The 17,398-nt window shown below is 36.9% G+C and overlaps 1 protein-coding gene across 1 annotated transcript in view; it reads left to right on the top strand.

The window, feature by feature from the left end:
• The first annotated feature begins 232 nt into the window (after positions 1 to 232).
• LOC122587645 (probable phosphoinositide phosphatase SAC9) overlaps positions 233 to 17,398 on the top strand; it is a 29,122-nt gene continuing 11,956 nt past the window's right edge. The window contains exons 1-13 of the mRNA XM_043759836.1: positions 233 to 358; positions 534 to 570; positions 669 to 1,267; positions 1,510 to 1,642; positions 2,347 to 3,560; positions 6,587 to 6,694; positions 6,807 to 6,977; positions 7,962 to 8,204; positions 8,889 to 9,299; positions 10,394 to 11,119; positions 11,846 to 12,043; positions 13,238 to 13,666; positions 13,737 to 13,955. Of these exons, the coding sequence (XP_043615771.1) occupies positions 558 to 570; positions 669 to 1,267; positions 1,510 to 1,642; positions 2,347 to 3,560; positions 6,587 to 6,694; positions 6,807 to 6,977; positions 7,962 to 8,204; positions 8,889 to 9,299; positions 10,394 to 11,119; positions 11,846 to 12,043; positions 13,238 to 13,666; positions 13,737 to 13,955 (4,464 nt within the window). The 5' untranslated portion in view covers positions 233 to 358; positions 534 to 557. The remainder of the gene's footprint in view (positions 359 to 533; positions 571 to 668; positions 1,268 to 1,509; positions 1,643 to 2,346; positions 3,561 to 6,586; positions 6,695 to 6,806; positions 6,978 to 7,961; positions 8,205 to 8,888; positions 9,300 to 10,393; positions 11,120 to 11,845; positions 12,044 to 13,237; positions 13,667 to 13,736; positions 13,956 to 17,398) is intronic.

A 17,398-nucleotide genomic window follows, 5' to 3' on the forward strand; every position in this document is an offset into this window, starting at 1 on the left:
TATATTTTAATATGACAACATGCTTTAAAGATACCTTGATATCATTCGGTTTATTTGGAAAATATTTATACGTTAATCTGGGTTAATTAGCTAGTTAGTTTATTAAGAATCGAGTAATTTTTGACAGTTTCTTTTATTTAAAGGTTGTTGGTTTTTAAATATAACTTTTTCATAATTATTTTTAAAATGATTGCTTATAATTTTTGTAAAGGAATATAGATTAGTAATTACTCCAAAGGGATCAAAACAGAAGTCTCCTATAATCTGTTGGATCTGTGTTTGGTTTGGAGGGACGATCTTCCGGCCGGCGCTATCTCCCAATTCAACTGCTGCCTGCCAGCCAGCCAGCCAGCCGAGGGTATGTTTTTATCTGCTCATCCATCCATTACTTACTTGCTTACAAGTTATTATTAGTTACTATTATCGATCGATCAATCCAACTAACCGTCTTAATATCTTTTTAACTGTACATTTCATCATCATCAGTATATATTTTTTTGTATATTTAAATAAATTAATCGGTGGTTCAACAGGAGGGTCACACCTAGTTCAGTTTCATGGAATCACCTGGTTAGCTCCCATGCTTATTATTCATCACAATCATCAACTAATATATGTATGTATGTATGTGAGTGAATATGTAATGATGCTGTATTTGATTTTTTCAGCCGTTGGATTGAGGTCTACTTCAGTTGTTGTTCTTACGCTTGTTACCAATGAGGTTTATATCGTTTCTACCTTGTCTTCTACCAAAGACACTCAGGTCATTTATATCGATCCCACTACCGGATCTCTTATGCATCACCGCAAGCTCGGTTATGATGTTTTCAACTCCCAAGACCAGGCCTTAAACTACATCACTAATGGTTCGAGGTCTGCTTGTAAAACCGTCATTTATGCCAGAGCCATATTAGGCTATGCTGTCCTTGGGAGCTCTGCCTTGCTGCTCATTGCAACTAAGCTGACTCCCAGCATTCCTAATTTGCCCGGTGACGGTTGTGTATACACTGTTACTGAGAGCCAATGGGTCAAAGTCTCACTTCAAAACCCTCAAACCCAGGGGAAAGGAGAATTAAAGAACATTCAAGAACTGGCTGAACTTGATATTGATGGAAAACACTACTTTTGTGAAACAAGGGACATTACTCGCCCCTTTCCTAGTCACTCCTCTGTAACCAACCCTGATGAGGAATTTGTTTGGAATCGTTGGTTCTCAAATCCCTTCAAGACTATCGGTCTGGAGCACCACTGTGTCATTTTACTGCAGGTATTTGCCGTTATCGGCTTCCTTCAAGATTATGTATGCATTTGCAGAAATAACTACCCCTATATAGAATAACTGAAACAAGTCTGGATCGGCGATGTCTAGGATCTTATATTTCGTTGTGTGATGGTTTGCCATTCTATTACATGATAAATCCACAAACATCCAGTAGCAATACCGCCTGACTTGGGACAAATGTTTGTATATGTTGTGTGATGATTTGCCATCCAATATTTTTGCTACAGGGTTTTGTAGAGTGTCGAAGTTTTGGAAGCTTAGGTCAGCAAGAAGGAATTGTTGCTCTTATTGCTCGTCGAAGCAGGCTTCATCCTGGCACTAGATACTTAGCAAGAGGCATTAATTCATGCTACAGCACAGGTAGCTTTGCATCTTCGAAGACTACTCTGTTGATTATTTTTTTGATGTGAATACATTTCTCTTGTGAAATTCAGTGGGTGCATTGTGTTTATTCACATGTCTTTAATCTCACGAGTCTTTGAGCTCTTGTACTGGCTTCTTTGCTTCTTCTTCTTTTTTTTTCCCCGTCTAAGCTGTCTTTCTAGTGCGTTCAAGTAAGAAAAGATTGTATTCCCATTTTCTAAGAAAGTTGTACATAACATTATATATTATAGGGATAATCGGGACGTATGCATGAGCCAACTGTTAGCTATAAGCATATCCATAATTTAAACAAGTTTAGCAAGTGGAATCTTATACTTCATAAATCATAACACTTTTGTGGACTTCGATCTGAGATTTCATCAGCCATGTACATAATCTAGCAAAATCTGTGTTGGACTGTTTTCCGATTGTTTGTGTTTCCTTCATCCATAACATGTCTTCGTGTAGCATCTCCATTGACAAGAGTGTTGTAAGCTTGAAAAGGAAGTACAAGTTATATATGTTTTGAAGTATAAGTTATCAAAAGAGTGGAAGGGGTGTACTTTTTGGCTTATCAGAAGCAAGTAAAATGTAGTTTGAACAAATATAAACACGTAACATACTTAGGATATTTACATATAAAGCCATTGATTCTTTATATTTTAATTTAATCTTTGTTTGATTGTCATCTTTGTCGGCAGGTAATGAAGTTGAGTGTGAGCAACTTGTATGGGTTCCCAAAAGGGTGGGTCAAAGTGTGCCTTTCAATACCTATATATGGAGACGAGGAACTATTCCCATCTGGTGGGGCGCAGAACTAAAGATCACTGCTGCAGAAGCAGAAATTTATGTTTCCGACCGTGATCCATATAGAGGAAGCACAGAGTATTACCAGAGATTATCTAAGAGATATGATAGACGAAATATAGATGTAGTTGCTACAAACCAAAAGAAAAGTCCTATGGTTCCAATTGTGTGCATTAACCTGTTACGGAATGGGGAAGGGAAATCCGAGTCCATTTTAGTTCATCATTTTGAGGAATCTATGAATCACATCCGATCAACAGGGAAACTTCCTAACACTAGAGTTCATTTAATAAACTATGATTGGCATGCCAATATTAAATTAAAAGGTGAACAAAGAACCATCGAAGGACTGTGGTACCTTCTAAAAGCACCGACCATATCTATAGGCATTTCTGAAGGAGATTATCTTCCCTCCCGTCAGAGAATGAAGGACTGTCAAGGTGAAATAATATATAGTGAAGACCTTGTTGGTGCGTTCTGCATACGTTTACATCAACATGGAGTCATACGCTTCAATTGTGCTGATTCTTTGGATCGGACAAATGCTGCTAGTTATTTTGGGGCTCTTCAAGTTTTCACAGAGCAGTGTAGGCGGCTTGGAATATCCCTTGATAGTGACTTGGCCATTGGCTATCAGTCAGCTAATAACTATGGGGGATATACTGCCCCTCTGCCACCAGGATGGGAAAAAAGATCTGATGCTGTAACTGGAAAATCATATTATATTGATCACAATACTAGGACTACAACCTGGAACCATCCATGTCCAGATAAACCCTGGAAGCGTTTTGACATGACGTTTGAGGAGTTTAAAAGGTCTACAATATTGTCACCAGTATGTCAACTTGCTGATCTCTTTCTGATAGCTGGTGATATTCATGCAACAATCTACACTGGATCTAAAGCAATGCACAGTCAAATTCTAAGCATATTTAGTGAGGAAGCAGGAAAGTTCAAACAATTTTCTGTGGCACAAAATATGAAAATAACTCTGCAGAGAAGATATAAAAACGCAGTTGTGGATAGCTCTCGTCAGAAGCAGTTAGAGATGTTCCTTGGTATACGGCTTTTTAAGCATCTTCCATCACTTCCAGTCCAATCCTTATATGTATGTATCTGCTGGTGATGAATCAATCTTTTAATTTTTTTCTTCAACACATAACTAACATATGCATGAGTATTATAGGTAGGGGTGCTCACCGGTTCGGTCTTTGGGTAGTTAGGTGTATCTGGTCCGCTTTCTTCGGTTTTTTATTTTATTTCTGGCGTGCTATCCTAAAACTGAACCAAAACTCAATTCTATTAACACAAACTGAACTGAAAACCGAATTTGAATTCGGACGAAAAAACCGGATATTCGTTTGCAAAAGCTTTTTACATCAATTTTACGGAATTTTTCTTTACCAAAGGTGTGGATTTTAATCATATTGCAAACATGTTGAAGTTCATTAAATCTTGTTAAGGTTGACCATAATTTACATGTCCAGTAACAAACATAATATATCGTTAAGACCTAAAGTTGAACCGAAAATGATTATAATAGAGATGGAAAACATGAGATAGAGAAATATAGCAGAGAAAGATATATGACACTAGTAAACAATGTTTTTTACGGAGTTAGTATGTAGATAGCGGACATATATATATTTACCACTCTAGGTGAATATATTACGAGTAATGGAAAGGATAATAAATATTACAAAGCTCCATTATTATTGTGAAAGTTCCTATTGTGAAGCTTTTGTTCTCTTATCATATTTCTTTCCTTATTTCTTATAGAGCCACGTATTATTGCTTCTTTAAATCTCAGTTTTCTGTAAGATTATCATATTCTGTTAACTGATGTTTCTTGGAGCTAATGATGTCGGTTGATGGTCGTTCTTTGTGTATTTAGGTGCATGGTTGCATGTATGCATCTAATTCTGTAACAGGCCTTTGGCTGCTACAACATAATTAAACTGTGAATATCTACATGTCTGTAATCATTTTTTGTACCTAAACCACTGCATGTGTATGTTTTTTGACCAGAAACCTGTACCTCGCACTGCAGTCCTAATGACGACTGCAAGTTATTCAGTATTTAATTTTTCTTTGTAGTGCTCTGTGGGCATTGGGTATTCCAGTTTAGTACCTCACAGTTCTATATATTTTTTATATAGTGCAACTTATAATTCATCATCATTGCACTTTTTTTAGTTAGAGTTTTACAAGAGCTTTTAGGTAATGTAGGCCTTCTTTTTGTAAATGTGAATGACTGGTTTTTGTGCAAGTTGGTATTTTGGAATCAAGGGCTATAGATTCAGTGAACTTGGAAAATTTGTTCAATCCAGAGTATATGGAAAATTTTGGGTTGACCCGATTTGGTGAAAGATTTAGCAGTTCACGGTTATATGTCATCATTCACCTGCTATTTGACATTAAAGATTGGCAAATTCAATCTTGTCTCTTTGTTGGATAACCCAATCCCGTTGAAATCTTAGCTATCACATACCCATAGATGTAGGTCAGAGGTACTTATGTGTATTTAGGGAATATTGGTTTCTGGAATTCCTCAATACCATGGTGAATTATGCCTGTAAAAGCTTTGTTTTACTCGGATGCTGCTAGTAGGTTCATCCAGTGGGATTCACCTCTGGTGTTTGGCTTTGGCACATGGATTCTATATAACTACTTGTCCAAATATAAAATTGCTACCATCTTTTATTTATTTATATTCTGATTCTAAGTTGATAATATTTTCTGTAATCTAGTGAGAGTAATTATCTCTCCACTGATTTGCTACATGTTGTCAAAGCCAGTGCTCTTGACACAGGTCTGCTTCGCCACAACCATCTAGACAGCCTCTGCCAGAATTTTAGTCTGCAAGCTGCCGTGTCATTTGAATCCTATTGTGTCTTCCAGCCACGTTTCAACACTGTGCCACTGTAAATGTTTGAAAGCCTCATAGTTAGGTGACCGGGCTAGTCTCTGTTTTACTCTTTGAATTCTCCTGCTCACCAACACCCCTGATTTTGTTCTGTCCCTGTTACCAGTCCTGGGTTCCAATGTTAATGGTTTTCTTTTTCTTGATTCCTGATCCCTTTTTGAATTCAAGCTCTAATTCCTGTCCACTTTCTGCTCAAGGCTCCTGTCCCTATTCGAGAGTTCCAGCCTGCGTTGAGTTCTTGGTTTTAGTTTTATATCGAGGTCTTGATTCCAGTTCCCTGTCATTATTGCCACTTCTTATTTCTGTTCCAGTTGCTGGTCTTTGTTGTTGGTTTCGCGTTCCATACCAGGTCCTAGTGTTGGTATTACATATCAACAGTGTCCGCAGTTTTCCTTTTTACCTTGTAGGAGAGGCATTCACCTGAGAAGATATTTTTTGTTTTGTTTTGTGTGTGTGTGTGCGTGGTGATTAAAATAAGTCAAATGAGAGACAACTATCTTTTAATGAATCAGTATGTTGGTAATTTTTTTTACTGTCTTTACTTGTCTGCCACACTTTCAGTCTGGTATAGTATATAACCGGTAAAAGGATCGTGATTGGCCTGTTTTTTTCAGAATCCTAGACTAAGAATAAGGGGCTTGATTTCTTCTTTTCCATTTCTGTTTAGCCGCTCATATCTTTGTTACATGTGTTCTCTAAAGGTCTTCACTCTTTAGCTCGATAATATGCACAATGTATTTTTTCATACCGACAATTTTATTACATATCAATAATGTCCACAGTTTTCCGTTTTACCTTGTAGTAGAGGAATTCACCTGATAACATATTTTTGTTTTGTTTTGTGAGTGTGTGCGTGGTGAATAAAGTGATTTAAATGTGAGACAACAATCTTTTAATGAATCAGTATGTTGGTAATTTTTTTTTATCGTCTTGTCTTCCACACCTTTCAGTATGATATAGTATTTAACCGATAAAAGTTGTCTAGAATCATAATATCAACTTCTTGCGTTTCGCATTTACTAGTTGCTAGTGTTTTGGGCATAGCCACAATTGTACTTTTAACTTAAACCTACATATTCATTCTATCATTTAGCTCTAGAAATTCGGAAGACAATGTTTCTGGTGGACATAGAAATCTACATATGCATTCTATCGATTTAGCTGCAATAGAGCATCATCTTATTTTTCTTATCTTCCCCCCCTGATAGGTGTCTAGTAGACCATTCGGTTGTCTGCTTAAGCAGGTTGCTAGCATTTTGCCAAGTTCTGATGATGGAGGCAGTCTTCTTAGCTTTAAGCAAAAAGAACTCATCTGGGTAACCTATATTTCTATTTTCCAAGGCTTAATATTTAGCATTCATACATTTTCATTATTGCAAACTACAAACTGAAATTTCCATCAAATATGACTATTTTTCTGCTTTACAGGTTTCCCCGCAGTCGGCAGATGTTATGGAACTTTTTGTACATCTTGGTGAGCCCTGCCATGTTTGTCAGCTTCTTCTCACAATTGCACATGGTGCGGATAGTTCAACATTTCCGTCTAGAGTTGACGTGAGAACTGGACGTGATCTAGATAGGCTTAAACTTGTTGTGGAGGTCTGATTCATCTCTAGTAGCCACACTTTCCATGCCTTCATAATCGAATAATTTGAAATGCTTCTATAGAAGTTATATCTGGTCAAACTGTCATAATATTGGTTATAACTAGTTTCTTCAACCCCAAAGAGTGTTTAGTTTTTTTGCTCCACAAACTAGGGCCAGCCGTGATTTGCGGTTGAATCTCTAAGTTGTATATTTAATCGTTAAGGGTGGCTTATACATTCAAGTATAGGATATAAGAAATCAAATAGGTCACCAATATAATCTGTAGTGCAAGTGAACTTCAAAATGAAGAGAAAGATTGATGATAGTTGATTTTAATCTTATCCATTCAGCAGATGTCTTATTGGTAGATTAGACCAATGGAATGGGTTGGGTTGAAGGTTGCTTTGTTGAGCATCTGATGTTTGTAGATTTAAGCTTTCTGGAGGGTCCTGTGAACTATGAAGTTACGTGGTAATGTGTCATAATGTGTCGACATTGTTTCACGTCATTTGAACAAAAAAAACCCATCAATCTAAGGATTTCACTCATAAGTAATCTGATTTTTTTTTCTTCCAGTTTTCCATTGCTTGATGTCAATAATATCCTCACCAACTTATACGCCTGGTACATATCTCACATGTATGTGCCATGTAGATGTAATGCCAAGTTCCCTGCCAAGTCTATATTGTAGTTCTCATTACAGTTTCCTTTCTTCCTTTCTTTCTACTCTAGCTAAGTACTAACAGGTTGAGAAGGAGTTGGAGGAAAAATCACCATATCGTAGTTCTTTGAGTTTATGTTATTTTCTTTCTTTATCTCCCTTTTCTTTTGCTTGATTATCACTTCCAATTTGGATGAGGTTTGAGTTTATTTAATTATAATAATAATGATGAGCTTTCTAATAAACTATGTATTTCTCTTGATTGGAAGAGAGCTACCTGATGCACAGGACAGTATACTGGTTTTACTTTAATCAAGTTTTGTCTTTGTTTACAGGGAGCATCTATTCCTCAGTGTGCGAATGGCACAAACATTGCGATACCTATACCAGGACCTACTAGTGCTGAGGATATGGCTGTTACAGGAGCTGGTGCACGCCTACATGCCCAAGATACTACAAATCTTTCACTTTTGTATGATTTTGAAGAACTGGAAGGTGAACTAGACTTTCTTAGTCGTGTGGTTGTACTCACCTTCTATCCCGCTGTGTCAGCAAGAACTCCAATCACTCTCGGCGAGGTACATTTTAATGAAAGTTGTAGCGTTACTGTTATGTTAATTTATTAAATCAATTAAGTTTGCATGGATGTAATTAAGATTCTCTTTACTGTGAATAGTTAGTACCCACTTCTTTCTTTTCCCTAATCCGATGCTTCACTTGGTTTGCTACCATCCTAGGGTGAACAATTTAGGTGTGACATGATATTAATTTCGGTATGATCATCATCTCTGTTTCAAAAATAGCTTTTGATTTTATTGATATGCTATAGATTGTAAGACATAGGAATTGGCCTGCCTATTTAGGTGGTCAAATGAATTGCTGTTTCCAAGTGGCATGGCATTCTTGATTTGATAGAATGTTCTTTTCCCTAGTGGTTGAAATTATCACATCAGAAACCTCATTGATTATATGCAAAGTAAAAGAATCTCCGTGTACAATAATAAAATGAGTCATTGAGTGGTGGCATGTTTTATAGTTTTAGGAGAACAAATCTGATGGCATGTTTATATGTTTGTGACCATGCTCTTTTCTCGTCTCTTTAATAGACATGTTTGATTTGCTTTCTGATTTGTACAGTCTGTTTTGTAATCAGCTTCATTTTTTTTATCTGTATTTGCTGTCCTGTATCCGAAAGTGTTGAAGTTTATGGTGACGGTTGGTGTAATTTTTAGTTGATTGCTCTTTACTGGATAATGAAACAGGTAGAGATACTTGGAATTTCTCTTCCATGGAGAGACTTTTTTACCTCTGATGGCCCTGGGATGAGGTTATGGGAGCATATTGATAAAGTCAAAAACGACACCAACCTTTTTTCATCTGAGGTAAACAGCAACCCTTTTGCAGCGGCTCTTATCGGTGATGTGTTGCCATCTGCAAAATCCAAAATTTCCACCAGCACCGTGGTTGACCTCTTATCAGGTGATGGCATTATATCAGGATCGATTTCACAACCTGTGCAAGAAACTGCTTTACATGATCCATTTCTCAACCCATTTCATGATCATGATGAAGTCGACGACATTCCTAAAGTTTCAGCTCAAGATAAAGTGTCAACCGAAACTGGTCCTCAGCAGTATCTAAACTATTTCAAGAGGTTGACTGCCTCAAATGTGGTATGTTTTTGCTATTGCGTAATGAAGTGTTGTCCTTTAGGCTAGAACAGAGTTGTCCAGGTCATGATAAATATTCTATCAATAGCCAGCAAATAAGCATAGTTTCCCGGGAACCAAAAGCTTCCTGGTAACCGGCTGCCTCGGCCCGGTAACAGATCCCGCTGAAGCAATTGTAGTAGCTCCGACCCGGCCCCTGTAAGTTTTGGGGCGCTTCAAAATACTACACCATAGAGGTCAGGGACAGGCCAAACGATCTGCCGAGCCACAGGATGTAAAAAGAGCGTTTCGTCTCTTTAGCAGCAGGCTTCCACTGGTCACCGGGGATTACCAAAAAAAGACAAGGCTTGCCAAAATATATCAGAATTGGCTTGCTTTAATCATTGCATCCTGAATCCTTGATTGACCTGATACTCCATATCTGGAATTCCATTCCTATTCCTTACCTTAATCATATCCTATTCAAGTTCACATAAGTGTTGCGAACTACCATCCAGCAAACGACCTTGCTCTGCACATCCCACACGTCTCCCATCATTCACCACATTGCATCTGTTTTAGCACTGCACCACCCATCAGCGTGATAGAAGTCTCTCAAATAAACATTTGATCTGCTTATTCATCTGCCATGTACTTATATCAACCTCTGTCTTTCCAATCTCTTTACTTGAAATATTGTCACTATTTCATCAAAAGAGATCATGGAAAACGACCAAAATCGCATGAAGTTGGATATTACATTAGTGATGATTCCATACAATCAAGAGATTCGAGATAATAATGCAAAGTCACAAATATATATGGATGTGGTTGATGACAGAACATGTTCAATGAAAGTTCATGTTCAGCAATTGTTTGGCTGCCTGAATATGACAAACAAAGCCTGTTTTGTATTTTCTTTGATAATGGAGATTTAAAATTTTTCCACTTTAATGTGTGAGCATTACACCAATGCTGTTGTATTTGAAAATCTGAGTTTTACATTATTTGCGAATCAATTGTCATAATCTCGTTTGTGGTCGGTGAAGATGCAAAATCTCTAAAAGATTTCTTTTGGGGTTTTGAGTATGCTAAATAATGTGGTTGGATTTTTGCAGGCTAACAATTTAGGCTTTGTAGAAGCCATGAAACTAGAAATCGAACGTCTGCGCCTAAATCTTTCTGCTGCTGAACGTGACAGAGCTTTGTTGTCTATTGGCATCGATCCAGCTACTATTAATCCCAATATATTGCTTGAAGAATCTTACATTGGTTCATTATGTAAAGCTGCAAATGCCCTTGCACTTCTTGGTCACACTTACTTAGAAGATAAGAGTATTGGTTCTATTGGTCTTGGATCAACTGATGATGATAATGACATTGATTTCTGGAATATTAATAAAATTGGTGAAGGTTGCTGTGGTGCCTCATGTCAGGTTCGTGCTGAAGCTTTAACATCAACATCTTCTTCGATATTCATGTTCACGTGCTCTGAGTGTCGACGCAAGGTTTGCAAAGTTTGTTGTGCTGGTAAGGGAGCTCTGCTTCTTGGAAGTTATAGCGACTCTTTAGGTCATTCTGTGACGATGGATGGGGTCATCTGTAAGTTGTGCTGCCATGATACTGTTCTTGATGCACTCATCCTGGACTATGTTAGGGTTTTAGTCAGCCATCGAAGAAGTAGTCGATTTGACCTGGCTGCATTTAGAGCCTTAGACCAAGTGGTAGGAAGGGACCATCTTACCAGAAGAATTATGAAGTCTGACACATATGTAACTGAATTTCCGTTACTCAAGGGACAAGAATCGTTAGCTGAATTTCCGTTTGGTAGCATTTTACACTCGGTAATCTCTTTCCTCTGGTTTTTTGTATGTCATAAAGTATTATTATTGTTTCTCTTTCCTCTGTCACACAAGTTGGTGCTAATTTAGTTTTCTACCGGTGATAAGCGTCTGTAATTACCTGTTTAAACTGAATCACTTAGACACTTGGTAGTCTCATAGATATACAGTTATCTTTCTTAGTATGGCCTTTCCAATTAGTCAGGATTCATTGCTCATACCTACGATTGCAACTGAAGATTGATTTTATTCTTGTCTTTTCAGATATAATTATATGCCCTTAATTTTTTTAGGGAAGCATAATTGAGATGCATCAGTTACTGCTTTTGGTTGTGGTGTATTTATTTAATAGGGGAGTACAGTTGCAACTGAAATTTTGATTGTTCCTTTATGTGGCTTGGCGTATTGACCACAATATCTTTGTCTTGATACTTTGTTTTGATTAGTACAGTTATTGTATGATTTACGCTGTAGGTTGGCGTAGCTTGAATACTGATTTTGCTTTCCCCATATTTGTATGGCAATTTATGACCCAAGTGGAATAAACTTTAGATTTCCCTTGATAGATTTCAGTAACACAGTTTTAGTTAAGAAATTTAAGGGCGGAAGAGATATATGTACACAATTCCTTGCCAGCAATGAAGATTGTTTATGTAATGAAGTTCTGATCGGTAAATTGTTTATGCAATGAAGTTGTTCTGATCGGTAAAATTTTGTTTTTCATTTTAGATTGAATCAGCTCCAGGTTCACCTCCGCTCTTGTCGTTGCTTGCACCTTTGGATTCTTTATCACAACAGCCATACTGGAAAGCTCCACCCAGTATCTCTTCCGTTGAGTTTGTAATTGTTCTCGGAAGGCTTTCCAGTGTCTCCAGTGTTGTCCTTTTTGTTAGTCCCTGTGGTTATTCTGTATCCGATTCCCCTACTGTAAGTGTTTCTATTTTAAGGTTCAGTTTTTTCTTGAGCATTACCTGTTATCATAATACTTCTGATTTATATAAAAAGCTTGATTTGCGAAGTGCCGAAGTCGTCGAATCTTACATTTTATGTACAGCTTTAACTTGACAGTAAAGTGTTTTTCTTATACTTTCTCCACCTTACAATAATCAAAATTGGTTTTAATTTTGGAATTACCATTAAAGAATATTTCCTTGTTGGATAGCTTTTAATGATAAATATCTTGTTGGCCAAATAATCATTACAAAATACTGGAATTTGACTTTGAATGTAGAAGATTAGGGTTTTTGTTTTTTGTTTTTTTTGGCTTTCTTGTATTTGAGCAATAACCTACTGCTACATTTTGCTGTCATGTTGTATCTACCATCAAAGTTTGCAATTTTTGTGGGATTGAGAAGCAGTAACATTTTGGATTGTGCAGATGTGGTGCATATTTTTGTGTGTTTGGTGTATGCACAGTGTTGTTAAACTCAGCCGGGTACCCGGATTTGACTAGTGACTCAATGGTCAATCGGGTTGAGTCAGGCCGACTTGGACTAAAAATCGGAACGGGATCAGACTCGGGTCAACACAGGTCAAACTCGGCCGAATCGGGTTAAAGATGGTCAATTTTTTCTTATAATAAACTTTTAATAAAACCCTAAATTGGTTTAAGTTATTATTTCTAAACAGTTAAGTTTGAACTTTGAAGTATTATGTTAATGTTTCTAAATAATTATGTTTAAGTTTGAAGTTTTTTGTCTAATTATAAGTAATTATAATTCCCTATTACATATAATTTAAAAAATTATTATTTTCACATATAAAATCCCAATCTGGGTACCCTACAACCCCCCCCCCCCCAGTCCGAGTCACGAGTTTCCCAACCTTGATGCACAGTACGCTTGGCTTTGTGTGTTATGTCCAAAGTCCAAACATTGTGTCTAAGTAAAAGAAGTCTATGGTATATGCCTGTGATCTAGTAAGTTGTATACTGCTGAAATGTCAACATCTGCAGAATTTCAAACTATAGATAGTACGTTCTTTTTATCTTGGGTTGGAGATGAAGTTTATGTTTGTTTGTTTAGTTGTTTATGTTAACACTTTCATAACATGATATGTTCATGCTTAGTTTCATGTGTCGTATCTATTTTTTCTCATTATTTTGGTTTACTCACTATGCAGGTGCAGATATGGGCAAGCAATAATATTCACAAGGAAGAAAGAACATTTATGGGAAAATGGGAGGTTCAATCATTCATCACAACTTCCCCTGAGCTTTGTGGGCCTGAAAAACCTGGTAATCCAAGGCACATCAACTTTTCTTTTCGGAATCCTGTTCGTTGTCGCATGATCTGGATTAAATTAAGTATCCAGAAAGCTGGCTCAAGCTCTCTAAATCTTGACAATGATTTCGATCTTCTATCCTTGGATGATAACCCGTTTTCCAGGCGTTCATCTTTAGGAGGGCCACTGGAAAGTGATCCATGTTTGCATGCAAAAAGAATTGTTGTAATTGGAAGTCCCGTGAAAATAGATGTGTCACCACAAAGCTCCGACCAGATTAGCATTAGAAGCTGGCTCGACAAACCTCCTTCCCTCAACAGATTCAAGGTACACCTATTAGTCATGAAACATCGAATTCTCATTCTGGCTGTCAACACTCTTGTTTCTTGTGTTGTAGGTTCCAGTTGAGGCTGAGAGGCTGATTGACAATGACCTGGTGTTGGAACAATATCTATCTCCAGCTTCACCAACGTTGGCTGGATTCCGACTTGATGGATTTAGTGCAATAAAACCTCGAGTTGCACACTCTCCTTCTGATTTGATTACCTCATCAGTTATTTGGGAAGAAAAATTCATGTCTGTAGCAGTCCTGTACATTCAAGTATCCACTTTACAGGTACCTTCTAAAACTGGTAATATCCAACACATATGTGGCAAGCTAATTACCCCGTCATATGGATGGTAAGCTAATTAAGTAAATATTTCACCGTAATTTTTAACTTAACTGTTCGTTATTTTTTTAGTCCAAATCATTATCAGGATATGGTATATATCATCAAAATTGGATATAACTAATATTACCTTCCTTAATTGTTTTAATCCATAATTTTTTTAGTCCAAATCATAGTTTATTACCCCATCATATGGATGGTAAACTAATTAAGTAAATATTTCACCGTAATTTTTTACTTTCTTAATTGTTCGTTATTCTTTTAGTCCAAATCATTATCAGGATATGGTATATATCATCAAAATTGAATATAACTAATATTACCTCATGTCTTACTTCATTAATGTAGTTTGATTAAAAAGTGTTTGTTCAATCATAAAAAGTTGTAGAAAGAAAAGAATCTGATCATAAAGATCTTTTTAAATATCCAAGAAATTAATCATTTGACTAAGCTATAATGTTTAGAGTTAATTTCAATTTCTGTCTATGTGGCCGATCACTACTCGCAGCTTTCATTTATTACACTTTTGGTCCAAGTAACTAACGACCGTTGAATGTGAATTATGTGACCTGCATATGATGGGTATAATGGTCTTTTCCTTACCATATGGACCAAAAGTGTAATTGATTCTAAACTTTTCATCATCAGCATCATCTCAATCTTGTTTTCCAAATTTTATAACCAAATAAATCTAATCCAAAATTTATATCAACAATACTTATTCCAAATCTTAATTACATTCTTAACTCTTAAAACACAAAACTCATAATTCAAACATAACATTCACACAAAACCGAAAGCTCACATCTAAATTTTCTTTTTATATATTATCAATAAATATATATTATACATATTTAGAAATATATATACATAGATGATAGAACGAATTGCATTTTTGGTCCCTGTGTTATCACACATTTTGCAAGTTTGATATAAATATGTGTGAAGGCGCGAAACGCATCCTTGTCATATCACACCTGTTGCAATTTTGGTCCAACAATAACGTTCCGTCTATTTTCTACCGTTAATGGCATCATGTGCCCCTCACGTGAGGGGTAATACTGTCTTTTCATATAAAAGAGGACTACTTCTGCAACTAACCAAAATACATATCTCATCATCCTTTTCTTCATTAACAAAATTTTATCAGATGTTTATAGCATAATATCATCTTTACACTAGATTCTACTCGTAATTTTTATCATGAGATCTATTTATAAGCTAATTCATAATAAATAATCAAATATTCAAAGCTAAACCAAAGATAAACCAAAAATTTTTCTATATCAATATTAATCATCATTATATTAAGGATATACACACACTTATTTTTAGATTTTGCATAACCAAATACAACCAATCATATCATGCATCTATAATAACTTTTTAAGTTTCCAATCCATGGTACCAAAAAGAGAGCAGCAGAAGGCAAAGACATATTCAACCAAATCCATCCCAAATCAAAACCCAATAACAAAATCTGGCACAATCTTCGAGCACCAAAAAGATACAATGGATCGAAATGTAGGTGGTGCCAACTAATCGGACCACAAGCAGATTATTTTACTCACTAATCGGACCACCACCATGGTCCTTCTCCTTCTCTCGCAACTATCACTGCCGCTGGTGGGTGGGTTTTTATCTCCACCACAGATCTCCGGTCACCATTGCAGTCGTGATGAAACGGGGGTGGTGATGGATACAGATCTGAGGCCTGTGCCAATGGGCTATGTTATTAGGTGCTATTGGCGCAGAATGGCTGAAGGCATTCAAAAGCTACATCGAGAATCCAGAGACGATGCTGCTTTAGAGACTATCCTTTTATTATTTTTTTCATTAATCAATTTCTTTCTAGGTATTCAAGTTTTGTCTCCTGGAGTTACACTGGCTTTTGCTTGATCACATCGTGAAATATTGTTTTAGAATAAGAAAACGGGAGGCCGTCGAGCTTTGAGGCATGAATACATGAACTCAGTTTTGGTTATGTATAGAGTTGATTAAATTTGATGATGATGAGGATGATGATATATGTATTTGGGTGAATTGCAAGAATAGTCCTCGTTTATATGAAAAGACAATATTGCCCCTCACGTGAGGGGTACATGACGCCATTAACGGTAGAAAATAGACGGAACATTACTGTTGGACCAAAATTGCAACAGGTGTGATATGACAGGGATGCGTTTCGCGACTTTGCACATATTTGTATCAAACTTACAAAATGTGTGATAACACAGAGACCAAAAAATGCAATTCGTTCTAGATGATATATCTAAAAAATTATATACAAACTCATAATACATATGTGGTTACAAAACACCCAACCACCATAATAACTAGCTTTCTTTATGGTTACCATCATTCCCAGAACCAGTTATCCCTCCACACTCCGGCTACAACAACCGAGTCCATTGCCACTTAAAAATTCATTCCCGATCGAGTTTTTAACTAAACCCTAAAACCTCCGATCCCTACCATTGAGTCCATTACGGCATTACCCGACCATAGGGTTGTTTGGTGTAATCAACCGTCCCATGTACATACCTAAGTATGCGTTTCAAAAAAACAGTGACTCATGTGGCTGAGACCTGTAAGACGACATAAGAGATATCCAGACGAGTGAACGTGAGCTATTGCAGTGCACCAGCTAGACTGCGATATAAAGTGGGATCATGAAAAGGGGGTCCGTCCGTGGCAGTAAGTTTGGCATTAAGGTCCACAGGTGTAGTACACGATTCCATTTGCAAGAAGACAATTGCTTAAGAAATTATCTCTTTTGCATATTAATCTTGTGGAATTCTTTGTGACCTTGATCCCTAAAAAATGATGTAATTGGCCGAGATCAGTCAAGGCAAACTGCTGTGAGAGCATATTGATGATGTTCTGCAGTCGAGCACCTAATGACGCGGTAAGAACAATGTCATCCACATAAAGTAATAAATAAGCGGTCTGAGTGCTATGAGTGTAGATGAATAAAGAATTATCACAAAAACTGTTTCGAAAACCGCTTGATAAGATGTAGTTTGCAAACCGAGTGTACCAAGCTCGTGGTGCTTGTTTAAGGCCGTTAGTGATTTCTTCAACCTGCACACAAAATTAGGAAAGCGACGGTCCACAAATCCCGTTTCGTTCAAGGGGTCGTGTAAAAAGGCATTCTTGATGGAATTGATGTATTGGCCATGAACTAGAAACCGCTAAAGATAGGGCGGTACATATAGTAGCCGGTTTAACAACTATCATTACAATCAATTCCAACCGTATGAGATTTACCATTGACCACCAAGCGAGCTTTATATCTTTCCAAAGACCCGTCCGATTTGATCTTATCTCTGAACTAACCACATAGAATGTATGACTGGGACTAGGGACTAAATCCCATGTATCATTT

This window comes from Erigeron canadensis, chromosome 1 (assembly GCF_010389155.1).
Source record: "Erigeron canadensis isolate Cc75 chromosome 1, C_canadensis_v1, whole genome shotgun sequence".
Taxonomy (NCBI): Eukaryota; Viridiplantae; Streptophyta; class Magnoliopsida; order Asterales; family Asteraceae; genus Erigeron; species Erigeron canadensis.